The sequence below is a fragment of the Bison bison genome, unplaced genomic scaffold (genome assembly GCF_000754665.1).
Source record: "Bison bison bison isolate TAMUID 2011002044 unplaced genomic scaffold, Bison_UMD1.0 scf7180017864043, whole genome shotgun sequence".
NCBI classification, from domain to species: Eukaryota; Metazoa; Chordata; class Mammalia; order Artiodactyla; family Bovidae; genus Bison; species Bison bison.
The window spans coordinates 4,606,282-4,623,041 of record NW_011494615.1 but is presented as its reverse complement, the minus strand read 5'-3'; the positions used below and the strand labels follow the sequence as shown (position 1 = coordinate 4,623,041).

Genomic DNA, 16,760 nt, shown 5'->3' with positions numbered 1-16,760 from the left:
AAGCCAGGGGAAGTTCCTCAGCCTAAAGGCTACTTTTTCAAGCAACTAGACTCTGTGGCCCAAGTTTGGCCTGACTGCCTCCAGGCTATAGCAGCCACTGGTTTACTGGTAGAAAAACCTAACAACCTTGTCTTTGGACAGCCACTTGAAATCCAGACCCCTCACAAGTACCAGCAACTTCAGAGATAACAGGCAAATTAGAAGGGTGCCTTACCAAGTACCAGGCTTTGCCCCTTGACTCTCCAGAACCAACCCTCAAAATCTGCCACACACTCAACCCCACTACCTTAATGCCCACCAAAAGCCCAGAGCTAACACATTCTTGCCTCAAAACCCTTGACCAGGTCTGTGCCCGCTGATCTGACCTGTAGACCAGGCCATAGAAAACTGAGAAAGTGCTAACACCAGTTTCGTTAAAGATGGAGTCAGGAGGGTAGGGTATGCTATTGTGAGCAATTATAGTATTAAAGCAGCGCAATCTTTGCCACCCAACACCTCAGCCCAAAAGGCTGAGCTAAGAGCCCTAATGTGAGCCTTCATCCTAAGGGAAGGAAAAATTATAGACATATATACAGACTCAAAATATGCCTTCGTTTTACATGCCACACAGCTATCTGGAAATAGAGAAGACTTCTAAATGCAAGAAATTTCCCTGTAAAATGTGGGGCTGAGATTGTACATCTCATAGAAGCGGTTCAAAAACCAAAACATGTAGCAGGCATTCATTGCCATGGGCACCAAAAGGGAACTTTTCAAATTTTCTGAGGAAATGACAGGGCTGACTGAGAAGTGAGCAAAGTAGCCCTGATGTCCATAACAAAAATGGCTTTAATTCTATCCCTTACCCCTTCTAATGTTATACCCAGGTACTCAATTTCTGAAGAGACCTAGGCAGGAAACAGAGGGGGAAATTAAGGGAGCAGATGGCTGGTGACACACAGATCAGAAAACTGCTCACTCCTGTCTCCGATCACTGGAAAAATACTAAAGGGCTACATGATTCTCTCCATCTGGGAGAGATGCGATGCCTGTAGTTGTTTTCTAAGTTTTTACAGGGAAAGGGCTCCTGGAGACAATTAAAAGAGTAACTTGAGGCTGTGCCCTTTGCACCACCCATAATCCAGGAGGCAAAGTCAAGCCTCCCCCTTGTCAGCCCAGTCCAGCAATGTGGGATTTATCCAGGAGAGGACTGCAAATAGGTTTCACTCAGATGCCTTCTTTCCAGGGCTTCAAATACTTACTAGTCTTTATAGGTACTCTAACTGTAAGATGGAGGCCTTCCCTAATAGAACAGAGAAGGTAACTGAGGTGGCTAAGGTGCTCCTAAAGGAAATTATTCCTAGATTCAGATTGCCCCATCACCTTCAGAGTGACAATGAACCTTCGTTTATAGCAAAAATCACACAATAGATTTCACAGACTTTGGGAATTAAGTGCTACCTCCATTCGTCCTAAAGACCTCAGTCCTTAGGAAAAGTGGAACAGGATAATCGTACTCGAAACAAAACCTTGGGCAAACTGTCAGGAAACGTTAGAGTTGTGGTATCCTGCTGCCAACAGCCTGCCTAAGGGTCAGGGCAGCTCCTGAAACTACCACTAAGTTAAGCCCTTGCAAAATGACACACAGAGAGCCACTCCTTACTCTGGACACGCTAACTGACCCAGAAACCCAGGCTCATCTCAGTTACATTATAAGCCTAAGCCAGGTCCAGAGGGCTAGACAAGACTATGGCAACAGAGTGCAGTCCTCTCCAGATGACAGTCCCAGTTACCCTGGAGACTAGGTACTTTTAAAGACCTAGAAAAATGAACCCCTGGCGACTAGCTACTCGCAAAATGGAAAGGTCCTTACTAAATCTTGCTGAGTACTCCTACAGCAAACTCCAGGGGGTCACCAGCTGGGTTCATCTGTCCAGGATTAAACCTGTCTCCACTGATATGTTACAGGAACCTGAAGACCCACATTCCAATCATCCCTGTGAATCCACCCCTTTCTCCAAGTCTGTACAGCAGAGGTCCCCAAGCCCTGGGCCGTGGAGCAGTAGTGGTCTGAGGCCTGTTAAGAACTGAGTCACAGAGCAGGAGGTGGTAGGCAAGCAAGTAAAGCTTTATCTGCTGCTCCCCATCACTCGCATTACCTCCTGAACCATCCCCTGCCCCTCAACCCCGGTCCATGGAAAAACTGTCTTCCTCGAAACCGGTCCCTGGTGCCAAAAAGGTTGGGAAGCACGGCTCTACAGGACCCAGAGGACCCAAGACAGCCTGAAAATTCCAGGTGGATGAATAAGCCACTCCAAGACCTAAACCTCTTATTCAAAAAGGACAGAAAGACATCTTAGACACTAGGCTAAGTAATAGCTACTATCTTCCTTTTGCCTTCTGGTACACCAATCCACTTACAGAGTAACTGATGTGTTCTGGTAGGTTTGGATAACTATTGTCTTCTCTGCTCTCACTCTTGCTCTTGGAATTTACCAAATTTCTCTGCCCACGCTGGGTGACTCAATTATGGCCTGACTGGTGCTACGATGAAGCTACTAATTGACTTAGCTTTTCTATACCTCTTTCCCTTATCCACAGGATGAACAGACAACTCTCTGGCTTGCACTGCACAAATTCATGCTTCTTCCACTGAGTTGATGGAAAGCTGGATTTGCTTACCCCAAGCAATGTCCATCCCGTAAGGAATTTTAACCAAGTTCCTGAAGGAAAATGGTCTTCCACCAGAGACCCTAGACTCAGAACAGTAATGTACAGGGTCAGAATTGTTCATTTTCCAATTGAAGAAAATTCTAATGTCTCTTGCCTAACCCTTTCCTTAGCAACATTTTCTTACAAACTTCCTCTTCTCAGCCATACTGATTCATATTTTGCCCAGTGCTCTGTTGGTGGGTTTCCCTGGTGGCTCAGCCAGTAAAGAATCCACCTGCAATGCAGCAGACCTGGGTTCGATCCTTGGATTGGGAAGATGCCCTGGAGAAGGGAAAGGCGACCCACTCCAGTATTCTGGCCTGGAGAATTCCATGGACTGTATAGTCCATAGGGTTGCAAAGAGTTGGACACGACTGAGCAACTTTCCCCATTGTTTTCCATACTGTTGCAAATCTGCAACTAAGACCTTTCAGTCCAAGGAGGCGGCCTGGGACCAACAGGTTCAGATCTTTCATTTTAGAAATAGAGAAAGATACTAAATTTTAAGCCTGAGATTAACAAAGATATGCTGACCTTGTATAACCAGATCCTGCCCTTGCTTGAGTCTGATTATAACGGTCTTTTACTGGTCTTTAGTCTTTGCTTATCTAAGTAGTTCGCTTTCTCTGGGGCATCACAGAACAGGGATGATGAGGGACTCCAGTCACTCCCCACAGCAGACCCTGCTGAAAGACCAACCTAGAGCCCTTTAAGGAGATAGGGAGAGAGCTCCATGAACCCGACTACATAGGGTCTACGAAGCCCTGGCCAGCTTAAGAAGCTACCAAAGTTTTACCCTTTATCTTCCTAATAAAAATTTCTTGGGGTCTGTGTCTCTCAGGGAGGATTTGAGGCAGGTGGTAGACGTGCCCCCCAACCCAGGTTGACCAACTGAAGTTCGTTCCCTGAGGACAGAAACTCCTAAATATCAATAGCAAGACAATCCAGAGAGGAGGCTGGACCCTCCCCAGATAAGAGACCACACATTTTCTCAATCTCAAGGGAGACCTTCCTGAATAGAAAGCTCCTTGGAGGGCAAAAGGGGAGCGATGCCAAGTTACACCTCTTCTCTGGAGTCCATCTTGGCTGACAGATGAGTGTGCACACATGAGATATACTAAATATGGGCTCTGACCCAGAAAGATCAAACTAACTGGCCAAAGAAAAACCAGAAAAAATGCCCCACAACAGTAATTCAAACTGCCTCAAGGGCGAGACTCAGCGACAGCCTGCATCCCCTCAGTGTCAGTACAGCTGTGTTTATCCACCTGTACTTAACTTTTTCCTCTTAATAAATACTTCACTTGTTTCACTGCTTTCTGTCTTTGTGAGAATTCTTTACCCGCAAAGCCAAAGGGCCAGGGCTTTGTCAATGACCACTGGTCTAGTGGCTAGGATTTGACTATCACTGCTGTGACCCAACATCAACCTCTGGCTGGGAATCCAAGCCCCGCTTCAAGCTGGCCCAGGCCACCCAAGATCAAAAGCATCTGACTTCTTTCCTGGGCCAGGGCATAGCTCTGTGGGAGTGCAGCCAGGTTCTAGCCTACTTCCCCAAATCCAAGCTTTAGAGAGATCCCCGTAGGCATTCAACTAAACCAGCTTCCCTGCTTGGGGCTGTATAAACAGATGCCACAGGCAGGACCTGAGTCAGAGGTCCCCACCCTCCCCTTGCTCAGATGTCTCAGGTGTTCATCACAACAGCCAAGTAAGGGCTGTAACAGGAGCACCGGTTCACAGAACATACAAAAGATGCCCCACAAAGGTGAATAGATTTCTGACTGGCTACAGAATGGTGTAGGTGGTAGGAGCTTCAACGGAATTCTCTTGGCTCCAAAGGGCAGCCCTACTCTCCACACCAAGACCAGGACTCCTCTGGAAAACCCGGCCCTGGCTCATCTGAAAACAGCCTCAGTCTGAGGGATCAGGGATCACGTGGCATGCTCATCCTATCAAGTGATCTAAAGCAGCTGATCTAGTTTTGCAAGTAAGCCCTGGACCAGGCCCCCTGCTGCAGGCTGGGCTAGCAAAAACTGCCCCCTCCACGAGGCAGGCACCCAGGCCAGCTTTGCACTGTGGGGATGTTCCGACTAATCTCTCCACCTTCCATTTCTTTATCTTTAAAACAGAGATAACAGCATCTACTCTGCCTCCCTCACAAGACTATTCTAGAATTAAATGAGGTAATATGCATGAACATACAATTTTAGAATATTTCGATTCATCGTCACCTTAGCAATGGACTCTAAACCTAACCAAACTTGGTAGAGATTAGATTTATACCTTACCGAAAATAGTTAGCAACTATTCAGAAATTCACTGAAATTATAACTTTTAAATAGCCTGCTTTGCATGAGGAATACAAACTCTTAGAGAAAACTCAGTAAATTCCAAATCTGAGGGAGTCTGTCAATTAAAACAATTGTGAGGGAGACTGCTAAATAAATCAAGTCTTAGCCCACCTTCCTTTCATTATTTAAAAATGATTTTTAAAGATCCCAGCTTGAAAGCCAGTAACAGAAGGAAAAGAAGCAAGGGGAACAAATCTCCACGGAAACAGAAATCAGAAGCCAGTTGGCAGCGCCATCTACAACTGGCAAGGCCTTAATCACAGGAAATGGGCAGCCTTCCCGAGGGAGCAGACCCCACGCCTGTCCCCATATGCAGACAGACAAGGGCCCAAAGTGAGAAGATGGGAAAGAATTAGCAAGGAAAGGGCAAACTGAGGCTTGAGTTCATTCCAACGAGTGGGAACTGAGAGAAGAGGGAAGGGGCATCTGAGCCAGAACAGCTATTTAGAAGGCTAAGGATCAGTGGGAAAGGCCCTGAATTGTTCCTCGGCCATTCATTTCATTTAAAAGTTAGTCCAGGTTGTCATATTTTAAGATAAATTCCAACAGATGGGAAACAATTAGCAAGGAAAGGGCAAACTGAGGCTTCTCTTGAGTTCATTCCAACGAGTGGGAACTGAGAGAAGAGGGAAGGGGCGTCTGAGCCAGAACAGCTGTTTAGAAGGCTAAGGATCAGTGGGAAAGGCCCTGAATTGTTCCTTGGCCATTCATTTCATTTAAAAGTTAGTCCAGGTTGTCATATTTTAAGATAAATTCCAACACTGCTATAAAATGTAACTTGCTTAATCAAAAATGTGCAGTAGGTGAAAAATGGCAAGGACAGGGCTGACCTGCACAGACTCAGGTGCAACACCGCCCAGCAACGATGGACCCACCCAGAGCATGCCTGTGACCCACTGAGTGGGGTCCGGACTTCTGTTAGGGACAAGTCACTGTCACACACCTCAGTCCCTGCATCAATTTATCCCCGGGAGATGATGAGCCCTCTTTTCATTCCTAAAACCATAAACATCATTTCAGAGCAACAGGGACTCAAATGGAGCTCTATACTTGGGTGTTCTGAAAGCTATTTCTGAGGAAAGTAATAATGATTTTTCACTTTATCTTCAGGATACAAAAATAGCTATGACTCCTTACTCTGTACCAAGTGTTTCACTTACATTTTACCTCTAATCAGCACCAGTAATCTTCAGTGGTAAAATTAACCTCATTTTACAGATAAGGAACAACTGAGGCACAGAAAGGCTAAGGTCACAGAGCAGACGTGGTAGCTGCCTGGATACAGACCAGGGCCCTCCAGACCTGTGTACTCTCAGCCACAGTATACCCCAAGCAGGGCACGCTGCCTTTAGCTAAGATAGAAACAAACTCAAGATTCTTTAAAGCGGGGATCCCCAACCTTTGGAATCTAATGCCTGATCATCTGAGGTGGAGCTGATGTAATAATAATAAAAATGAAGTGCACAGTAAACGTACCGCACTTGAATCATCCTCAAACGATCCCCCCTTCCCCACTCCCCCCGCCCCCCCAGCCCATGCAAATCCTGTCTTCCATTAAACCAGTCCCAGGTGCCAAAAAGGATGGGGACCACCGCTTTAAATGACCATCTACTGACTTCCCTGATTTAACCCGAGTACTGATTCGCTCTGGCTGAAACCAGAGACTCACTTTTTCTCTTCTCTCCCAGGTGTCAATTATCTTGAAGCTGATGCCGCCGTGGATTAGTAAAGAAAGCAAGCTTTGCTCAGTGCACTGCAGAGACCATCAGGACATGCATGCTTCCTGCATTTCCCAAACCTTCACCAGAGCAGTTCCAGCTGCAGGAGACACAGGCAGCCTTGGCACTTACGTACTCTCATGGCCCCGCTCGTTGATCTCCTCCTGGAGACTCAGAACACTGGTAAGGTTGATGATCCTTCTCCGGGGGGTACAAGCAGCTGTCATCTCCTTTCGGGATGCATCCTCCACCATTTCCACATCAGAGTCTTCCCGAGGTCTCTTTCTGCAAAGGAGATGAAGAACTGGCAGGTCAACACTATCTTTAAAGTTTTTAAAGTCAGTCAAATTTGGCTCGCATTTTGGAGAAGGAAGTAGCTTCTATGTGCCAAATCTGCACATTTTGGGGAGGCAGGGGGGCACCTCCCCATGAGGGAGCCAGTCAGATCAGTCTGTTCTCCTGCATACTGCTTCTCAGACACCTCTGGGGCCCAAGCAAGGGGCCACTGGACATGGCTCAGCCCAGAGACCTGCAGGGCCTCAAGCAAGTGTGCTGATCTCGCCACGTCTCATTCATTCAGCCCTCCATCCTCTACCTGGCCCTCCATCCATCACTGTTATATAATACCAACCTCATACAGCCATGACAAGGTGCCTGCCCTCACCATGCTGGCTTTCCAGTGGGACAAACAGCAACAGGAGAAAGATCATTTTAAGTAGCAACAAATGCTATGACGAAAATAAAACAACGTAATAGAATGAGGGGAGAAGGAAAGAACTTTAGATTAAATGGACAAAGACAGTCTCTGGTGAGAGGTGACATCTGAGTTGAGACCTCGGTGACAAGAGGTCGGAGAGTTCCTGGGCCGAGGGACTAGTTCAGCCAAAGCGCCACGAAGGGGAGGAGAGTGATGGGCTGGGGCAGCCAGGCTGGTTTCACCCCAAGTGGTTTTCAGCAAGGAGTGATGCACTCTGGTTCCTGGTTTAAAAAGATTTCTTTGCTGTGCAGTCAATGGCTCGAGGCGTTACCTTCCCAAGTGATAAACAGAAACGTCACACTTCCCGGCAGGGCTGTTAAGATCATGAACTGAGCTAATGCATGCAAAGTATCTGGCACACAGCGGATGCTCAGTAAGTGTTAGCATCCTTTATTATTCTCTGGAAACAAATCCTTAGAAGTCGTCTTGCTAGACTGACTTGGAAATGAGCAAACGGGGTGAAGTAACAGGCCCAAGTTCCAGTGGGCATTTAGAGCCAGGGTTTTGGTGGTCAGCCACCAGATGGACATGTGGCCTTGGGCAAAGGACTTCACCCAGAGTTCCAGGGACACTGCCTGCACACACTGAGAAAGGAACACATACCTTACAGATTCCAGTGAGATGTCCTTAAAGCACCCACAGAGCGTACACTGAACACCAAAGAAAATATACAGATGGCCAAGCAGCACATGAAAACATGCTCATCATTAATTATTAGGAAAATGCACATCAAAACTACAGTGAGGTATCATCTCACATCAGTCAGAATGGCAATCATTAAACGTCTACGCACAATAAATGCTGGAGAGGGTGTGAAGAAAAGGGAACCCTCTTCAACTGTTGATGAGAATGTAAATTGGCACAGCCACTGTGGACAACAGTGTGGAAGTTTCTTAAAACACTAAAAGCAGAACTACCATATGACCCAGCATTCCTACTACACTCGGAAAACCACAAGTCAAAAAGATACCTGCACCCCAGTGTTTGCTGCAGCACTACTCGCAGCAGCTAAAACACAGAAACCACCCAAATGGCCGTCAACAGAGAAATGGACAAAGATGCGGCACGTGTTTATATATAGGGAGTATTACTCAGCCGTAGGAAGAAATGAAATTGGGTCATTTGTAGAGATATGGATGGCCACAGTCTATCATACAGACTCAAGTCAGAGAAAAACAAATATTGTACAGTAATGCATATAGGTGGAATCTAGAAAAATAGTGAAGATGAGCCTATTTACAGGGCAAGAATAGAGACACAGACATAGAGAACAGATGTGTGGACACAGGAGGAAGGGGAGGGTAGGTCTGACATAAATACATTACCATGAGTAAACTAGATAGCTGGTGGGAGGCTGCTATATGGAACAAGGAGCTCAGCTCAGTGCTCTGTCATGACCTAGATGGGTGTAGAGGCTCAAGAGGGAGGGGGTATACATATACAATTAGCTGATTCACCTTGTTGTACAGCAGAAACTAACACAAAATTATAAAGCAAATATATTCCAATTTAAACAATTAAACTGACAGTCATTGGTCCAGCTATTCCTGTCCCCCCCTCTCTAGCTCCCCACCACTAGCCCATGCGCTTCAGGAAGTTTCATAATTTAAACTGAGAAACTCTGCTTCTTCTGAAAGAAGTGACAACAGCTTGGAGAAGGATGAAGAATCCTCCAGGTATTTTAGGTCCCCGTTCCCAGCCACCTCTGCTGTTGAGGCTTTACTAGAATTCACTATTAAATCAAATGATAAATATGATTTTTTTTCTGAAATGTTTTCAAATAATGTTTGGAATCATGAACGTTTAAGGTATTTCAAAGGCCACTGTGATGGGTGACTCTCAAGCCGTGGTCAAAGGCAGACAGTGGACCATCCCTCTGGAGGGAGATGGTGAACAGGCAGAGAGAAGGTTGCAAGGAGTTTGTGACAGTTCAAGTTAGAAGGCAGTTTCAGCAAAGAACAAAGAAGGCCAGCTGCCTTTCGCCCAAGATCATACCTGGGGTTCTCGGGGCTGGAAGAGGGCCCTCTCTTCTCGGCCAGGTCTGCAGCCCTCATTGTTGCATCGTCCTCTAAGGCCTGACTCTTCGCAGCCACTGCAGCAGGAGCTGGGAGTTCAAGCATCTCCTCGTCCTGCTGCCTGGTCCCACTGCTAGAAGCATCTGTCCTGTGCTCTGGGACGACAGCCTGGGGCTGACTGGACAGGGCCTTGCTCACAGGCTGCAGGAAGGCATCGAGCTTCTGTTCCCGGCAGTCTGTGCGGACCATCTGGTGGGCATACACTCTGTCACCACTTCCAGCAGTGGATGAGGATGTCACACTCGCTGTGGATTTAACTGCTTCCCCAGAGGGGCCAGGAAGACCTGGCAGTAAAGTCTGTGCCAAAAAAGAAGACGGTGGGAAGATTCAGAATAAGAAGTAGAGAAGTACAGGCCCCAAAATGGAGCAGAAGCTAGAACCAGGTATAATTATCACTACAGAATTATTATAGAAGGAATTCTGACCAAAATTTGAAGTACGAAATTAAAAATACACAAATATAGGGACTTCCTTGGTGGTCTGGTGGTTCCCAATGCCTGGGTTAGATCCCTGGTCAGGGAACTAAGATCCCGCACGCCACACAGCATGGCCAAAAAAGTAATAAAGATGGAAATAGACAATATAAAATCAAAAATTCAGCAAAATCCTTACAATTTAAAAAGTGGTTTGATATAAAAATACTCGTGTAAAGCTCATATGTTTTTGTCCATTTTTCATTGCCATAAGACATTTACTGTGGTAAATTATGCATAACATAAAACCTGTTTAACCATTTTCATGTGTACAGTCCTGCAACATTAAGTACACTGACAACGTTGTGTGACCATCACCTACCTCCATCCTCCCAAGGGGAAACTCTCCCCTAGCTTCTGGCAACCACCTTCCGACTGTCTATTTTTAAAAATACGTATTTCCTACTTCTGTGCACTGGTAAAGCCTGGAAGCAGTAACCACCCAGCAGCAATGAGGAGCCCCCCACGCCCCTCAATCCCAGACTACAGTTTCTAAATACCATCCCCCACTAAAATAAGGCAGTTCTTTGGAAAAGTGGTCAATTTCAGGACATGGGCTGGGAAACTATACAGTGAGCCTACAAAAATCCTATCTTATCAGAAACAAGGAAATTATCAAAGATTCAAGTAATTGGGTTAAAAGGACAAGAGCACCAGCCTGAAGTGGTTTCTGCTGGTCAAGGATGGAATAATTTAACTAAAACTAGTTGAATTATGATGCTTGTTAACAGCTATGACAAAATACTAGAAGAAAGAGAAAAATGGAGAGGAAGAAAGGAAAGCAGGAAGGAGAGAGATGAGATAGGCAGAAAAAAGTCATTAAACGGACATTGCTAGGACACCAACCCATTTCCCTGCAAACTGATCACCAAAGGCAAAGAACTCAGCATTTATCTTTTCTTTCTGGCATAAACTGTATTTCAGGATAACCCAATAACTAACAAACGAGCGAAAATTTTTTGCTACAGAAAAAATTGGTTTATTAATAAAGAAGAAATGATAAAATCAAGAAAATCATAATCTCACAATCTTAATGAAATAACTGGCTCAGGCAATGACCATCAAGGAATGGTGAAACTAATCACTAATGGTGACCTTCACGGTGAAGGAATCAGGCTGTCGGCAGCGGAGCCCACTGATGAACCTTACCACGGCGATACTTACTTGCGACGTACTGACTTCATCTGCCTGTGCAATCCACAGGTGGGTTTGGGGAGGCAGAAACTAACAAAACTATTTTGCAGAGTCACTTTTAAGTTCAGAAAAGTGAAACACCTCGTCCAACATGATGGAGCTGGAACAAGCCACAAGCACCACCAGGCTTCCCAATTTTCACACCGAACGGCAACCCAGCAAACCAGGGCTGCTGTTGTCCTGGCCCCAGGAGCGAAAGGCAAGGCCCAAGCTGGGGAGAAGGAGGAAGGCAACCCAGGGCCAAAAAGTGAGGAGCCAGGGCAAGAAGGTGTTCTGAAGACCGCAGGGGAGCGGGGACAGTCTGAGTATGGAGACCTTCACCCAGAACAGTGCACCGACAGACAGAGGCGGGGCCTCTGATCCAGAAACCCACCTTCCTTCTAAAGACACACGTGTCAGAACCCACACGGAGTTATCTCGGGAAAGAAAATGGAATCTAACAAATCGCCTCATGCAGGACAGGACAAGCAGGGAAGTCGAGAGGTTCTTTTTCTGGTAGAGCCACAGACGCCTCCTGGGACTCCGGTGAACCCCTTCCTCCAGGCCTCTCCTCCCCTTCCCACCAGCCAACTAAGGCCCAGGTGCTGGCATTTCCAGATTTCAACTATTGATCAGTGATCAGAGATATGTCCTCTGTCCAGGTTCCCTCCTCACTTTGCCCAAGTCGCTGTGGGTTTCCATCCGCTTTCCATGCTGCAGCCAGAGAGCTCTTCGTAAAATGCAAACCAGATCCTGTCCGTTCCCATCACGTTGAAGTTACACTCCTTACCTTGCTGATGAAACCCCTCAAACTGACCTGAACTCTGCAGTGAGCGTAGGCCTTCACACATGCCCAGTGTTGCTTAACCCCACCTACGCATGCCCATGCCTGGCCAAGCTTTTAAAAACCACCGACGCCCAGACCCACCCCCTGAGATAGATTTACTGGTTCGGGGAGGGCCCAGGTGATTCCCATCAGGCAGCCAGCATGGAGAACGCTGACAGCACGCTCAGCATTCAGATCCTCAACACCTCTTATCTTGCAGCCCTCCCCCACCACCTGGCCAAGCCTGTATCCTCATCCTCTCCTCTGCCAGAAACATCCTGTGCACCCCTGTCCCCTTCTGCCCATCTAATTCCTTCTCAGCCTTGGGGCCCAGGCTCCACATCCCTTCCTTCACGTCTCTGAGGCTCAAGTCTGGGACAAGAGCCCCCTCCCTTCCAAGTCTGCTTTTCTCTCATGTGGGATGTGGACTCTAGACCGTGGGTGCCTCAGTGAAGGGAGGAATCCGTCTCTGCTGCAACCTCAGCAGCCCATCAGGGGGCTTCTGTGGGTATCTGGGGAGGGAGCAGTCAAGGGCACTGAGGCTGAGTCAGCAACAATGGATGAAAACCACCGACAGTTATGGAGCCCTTCCGTATCAGCACCCGCTCTGAGGGCTCACGCACACCCCCCAACAACCTGCAGGTGTGCAGGTCCCGGGGCAGGCGCGGCTGCCCCAAGGGCACTCTGCTCACTGCTGGAGCCCACACCATCCCCCATCGAGGCTCTCTGCAGGTAACCAGGAATGCTCTTGGGGAGGCACTCACCTGCTTGGCCATTTTGAAAGTTTTCAGAGAAGCAGGGCTCACAGAAGCCCACTTCCTGCTTACAGGACCCAGTGTGATTTAAGGGGGAAAAGGCTCCATTTCTCTAGTTGTGGTGTCCACTGTGTTTCTGATGAACCCACTCTCACTACTCTGGGCAGTTACCTCAGAGCTGCAACCAGACACTGGAGATGGTACTATCACCTGCTTATTGTACAGATGGGGAAACTGAGGCCCCAGAGAAGGGGAGCAGTTTATAATCAATGCTCTTAGAACCTGGATAATTGTAGTAAGTTGAATGGTGCCAGGTCCTGGACCAGACATTTTCCACTTGCTGTTCACCAACCACTTATAACCGTCCTTGGGTGTGGGGGTGACCAGCTCCATCTTTACTGAGGGAGATGTGGCGGTCAGCAAAAGTCAGTCACACAGTGGTAACAAGGCTTGACTAAAGGCCCTGCCCAGGGCCCTGCCCCTGCGCTCTGCCCCAGATATGGGGGATCAACCTCCTCTAAACATCTCCAGTAGGGAATGCAGTAGGGAATGCCCCACTCTGTTTCAGACAGCCCCTTTTCCTAGGAAGGTGGTCTAAAGACCCCAGAAAGAGGCAGAGAGAGAACTCAGTGCCTTACGACTCCAGGCTCAGGGCTAACACCGTGAACCTTCAGAGTTGGGTTCAAGAAAGGTGCTTAAAGAAAACTATCAAAGTGGGACTTCCCTGGTGGTCCTGTGGTTAAGACACTGAGTTTCCACTGCAGGGGGCATGGATTTGATCCCTGGTCAGGGAACTAAGATCCTGCATGCTGCAGGTCATGGCCAAAAAAAAAAAAAGAAAGAAAATTATCAAAGTAAGTAGAAAGTCTTATAAAGCAACAGTGAAATGTCTGGGCACTCCTGGGTGACAGGGCACATTTTCAGTGGCAAAGGCACCAGGGAAAGAGCTGAGGAGGCGCCACCACCTGGGTGAAGTAGGTCCTGGAGGCGTTGGAGCCCAGGAGCCTGCTCTCGATGTGCTGCTGCAGCCGTTCCAGGATGCTGTCCTCATGCAGGAAGTGAACCTCGTGCTTCGTGGGGTGCACGTTGACATCCACATTCTGGGGGCTTATTTCTAGACTGGCAGGAAAAAGGAGAAGAGCTACATAACACAGTGAGAAATGCAGGAAATTCACTCACAATCTTTGCGGTGGGCAGGAAACTTGGGGAGGCCAAATGATGCAGTAGTTAAGACTTGAAGGTCAAATCCGAGTGACCTTGGTTCAAATGCTGACTCTGCTACTTGAGAGCTGAGTGGCTGTGGGTAGGTTACAGCATGTTTCTATGCCTTGATTTCCAATTCCTGTGAATTGGACCTAATACATGTTGGGGATTAAATTCGTGTAAAGCATTTAGCATGCACCCGGCACATTTATCATCCATCAGCTGTCATTACCATCACTCCAGAGCTAGCGGAATTTCTCATTCCATAACTCACGGCCAAGGCATTTAATAATTAGCTGACCAGCAGACTATTAATATGTCTCTTGTTACCCAAACTTTATAGACCAAAGTGTTTCAATATTCATGTACATAACAACTCATCAATGACAGGTGTCAGTTTCTGCAAAAATTCCCCAGTCAACAATGTGTTAATGTCTCAGGACTAGTTCCCCCATATGTAACCATGAACCTGTCCCTACTTACTGTTCAGTATTATGTGGAGGTAAAAACATATACAAAAAATAATATATGTGAGAGAACTTTCTAACATTAAAATGTTGCATAAAAGTCAGTTTAGAGGCTGTGCCATCAACTTACTGCCTCAGGTCAAAGCCAGCATCTATCACTGCAAGCTCTGATAAGGGAGCGTGGCAGTGTGAAGTGTTGTCAGTAGAGGGCGCTGGACGGACCCGTAGGAGAAAAGGATTTCTCTGCCAGGTTAAGGCAGGTTCCTCTTGGTTCAGGGGCAAGGCGATGTTCACTTTTGTTTCACTAACATACTGCCTGGCACAAGGGAAGCTCTCGGTGGGATTCTATAGCAGAAGTGAATAAATAAAGGAAAACTGTGCCTTTTACCTGTGAAAAGGGCCAGTGGGATATGGGGTTCACTCTCACTGGGCTAATTAACAAGTCCATGGCTCTTTCAGAGAGGATAGCTGGACAGAATTTCTCTTCCCTATGAATCCTGAGTGAGTAATTCAGTGCTGCCTTACCTGAGGTACAGGAACGGGTGTGTGCTTTTGGGCAAATACGCTGCATACACCGTTTCTATGGCTTTTCTTAAGGAAGCTGACTCTACCAGACGATCTAGAAAATAAAAGGAATTAGCTCCTATGTGTCCTAAAGGGTGAGGTGAAGGTGCACACCAATACCATGCCAGGACATCAGCTCAGGAAGAACACGGCTGGAGCGACATCCACATCAGTCCCCCTTTACCATCGGGATCCCCCAGCATCTCACTGGGGGCGTGGGGCTCTCCTCTCCCCAGAGCAGCAGCAACAGCCAATTCTGCCTCCCTGCTCCCTTCCTCACCCCTCCCCGGCAGCCCAGGCAGACCGCGTGCCCCTGCTCAAAACCTCATTCTGCAAATATACACCCTGGGCTACAAGCAGGGAAACAAACGCTGGTGAATAAACTAGTTCCAGCTCCCCGTGGTAAGGGCCACCACTGGAGCCGGTGTGCTCAATGGTGGGGGAGGCGGCAGCCACGCTGGCTCAGGGAGCTCCAACACTGGGGCAGCTGAACAGAGACTTAAGGGCAAGTGCATTTTCCAGGCATTTCAGGGGGTACAAATCTCTGACTGCATGCGGAGAGTAATTTAGGAGATGAGGTAGGCTTGAGAGGGTAGAAAACGATAAAAGCTGGAGAGATAAGACTAAAATCAGAGGAAGATCTATTTTCAAACAACACGGCTCTCTTTTCTCCCCAGACTCTTGACCTGTTGACGATCTACTTCCTGACCTGGTGGAGCAGAGGATATGTCACATCTTTTTATTTCCAATGAAAGAGAGGCCGTGATCTTATGAGCGAGGAAACTATTATTCTGAGTGCTCACTACGTCACCCACAGCTGCCTCGGTGATGTCGCTGTGCTGCGTAACCTAACAAAAGGGGCCCTTCACTGAGGTTTCTGAACTTGAGACACGCTGGAGGAGTGTTCTTCGTCCCTGCCACCCGAGGGAGCCTGCCCAGTGCGTAGGTAAGTGAACGACACACTAAGAGTCTGACCTAACCTCTAAAAAGTCTATAAATAATAAATGCTGGAGACGGTGTGGAGAAAAGGGAACCCTCCTCCACTGTTGGTAGGAATGTAAATTGGTTCAGCCACTACAGAGAACAGTACAGAGGTTCCTTAAAAAACTAAAAATAGAGTTACCATATAATCCAACATCTGGAGAAAATGAAAACTCCAATTCAAAAAGGAACAATGGATTAAAGACAATCTCTTTAACAAGTGGTGCTGGGAAATCTGGTCAACCACTTGTAAAAGAATGAAACTAGAACACTTTCTAACACCATATACAAAAATAAACTCAAAATGGATTAAAGATCTCAACGTAAGACCAGAAACTATAAAGCTCCTAGAGCAGAACATAGGCAAAACACTCTCTGACATACATCACAGCAGGATCCTCTATGACCCACTTCCCAGAATATTGGAAATAAAAGCAAAAATAAACAAATGGGACCTAATTAAACTTAAAAGCTTCTGCACATCAAAGGAAACTATTAGCAAGGTGAAAAGACAGCCTTCAGAATGGGAGAAAATAATAGCAAATGAAGCAACCGACAAACAACTAATCTCAAAAATATACAAGCAACTCCTACAGCTCAACTCCAGAAAAATAAATGACCCAATCAAAAAATGGGCCAAAGATCTAAATAGACATTTCTCCAAAGAAGACATACAGATGGCTAACAAACACATGAAAAGATGCTCAACATCACTCATTATCAGAG

General features: G+C 47.0%; 1 protein-coding gene across 2 annotated transcripts in view; it reads right to left on the bottom strand.

Moving 5' to 3' along the window:
• Positions 1 to 16,760, bottom strand: part of MLH1 (mutL homolog 1) — an 87,929-nt gene that overhangs the window by 54,258 nt on the left and 16,911 nt on the right. For both annotated transcript variants that reach the window (XM_010835527.1, XM_010835529.1), the window contains 4 exons: positions 15,015 to 15,108; positions 13,785 to 13,938; positions 9,513 to 9,889; positions 6,897 to 7,045 (listed from right to left, as the gene is read on the bottom strand). In XM_010835527.1, the coding sequence (XP_010833829.1) occupies positions 6,897 to 7,045; positions 9,513 to 9,889; positions 13,785 to 13,938; positions 15,015 to 15,108 (774 nt within the window). The remainder of the gene's footprint in view (positions 1 to 6,896; positions 7,046 to 9,512; positions 9,890 to 13,784; positions 13,939 to 15,014; positions 15,109 to 16,760) is intronic.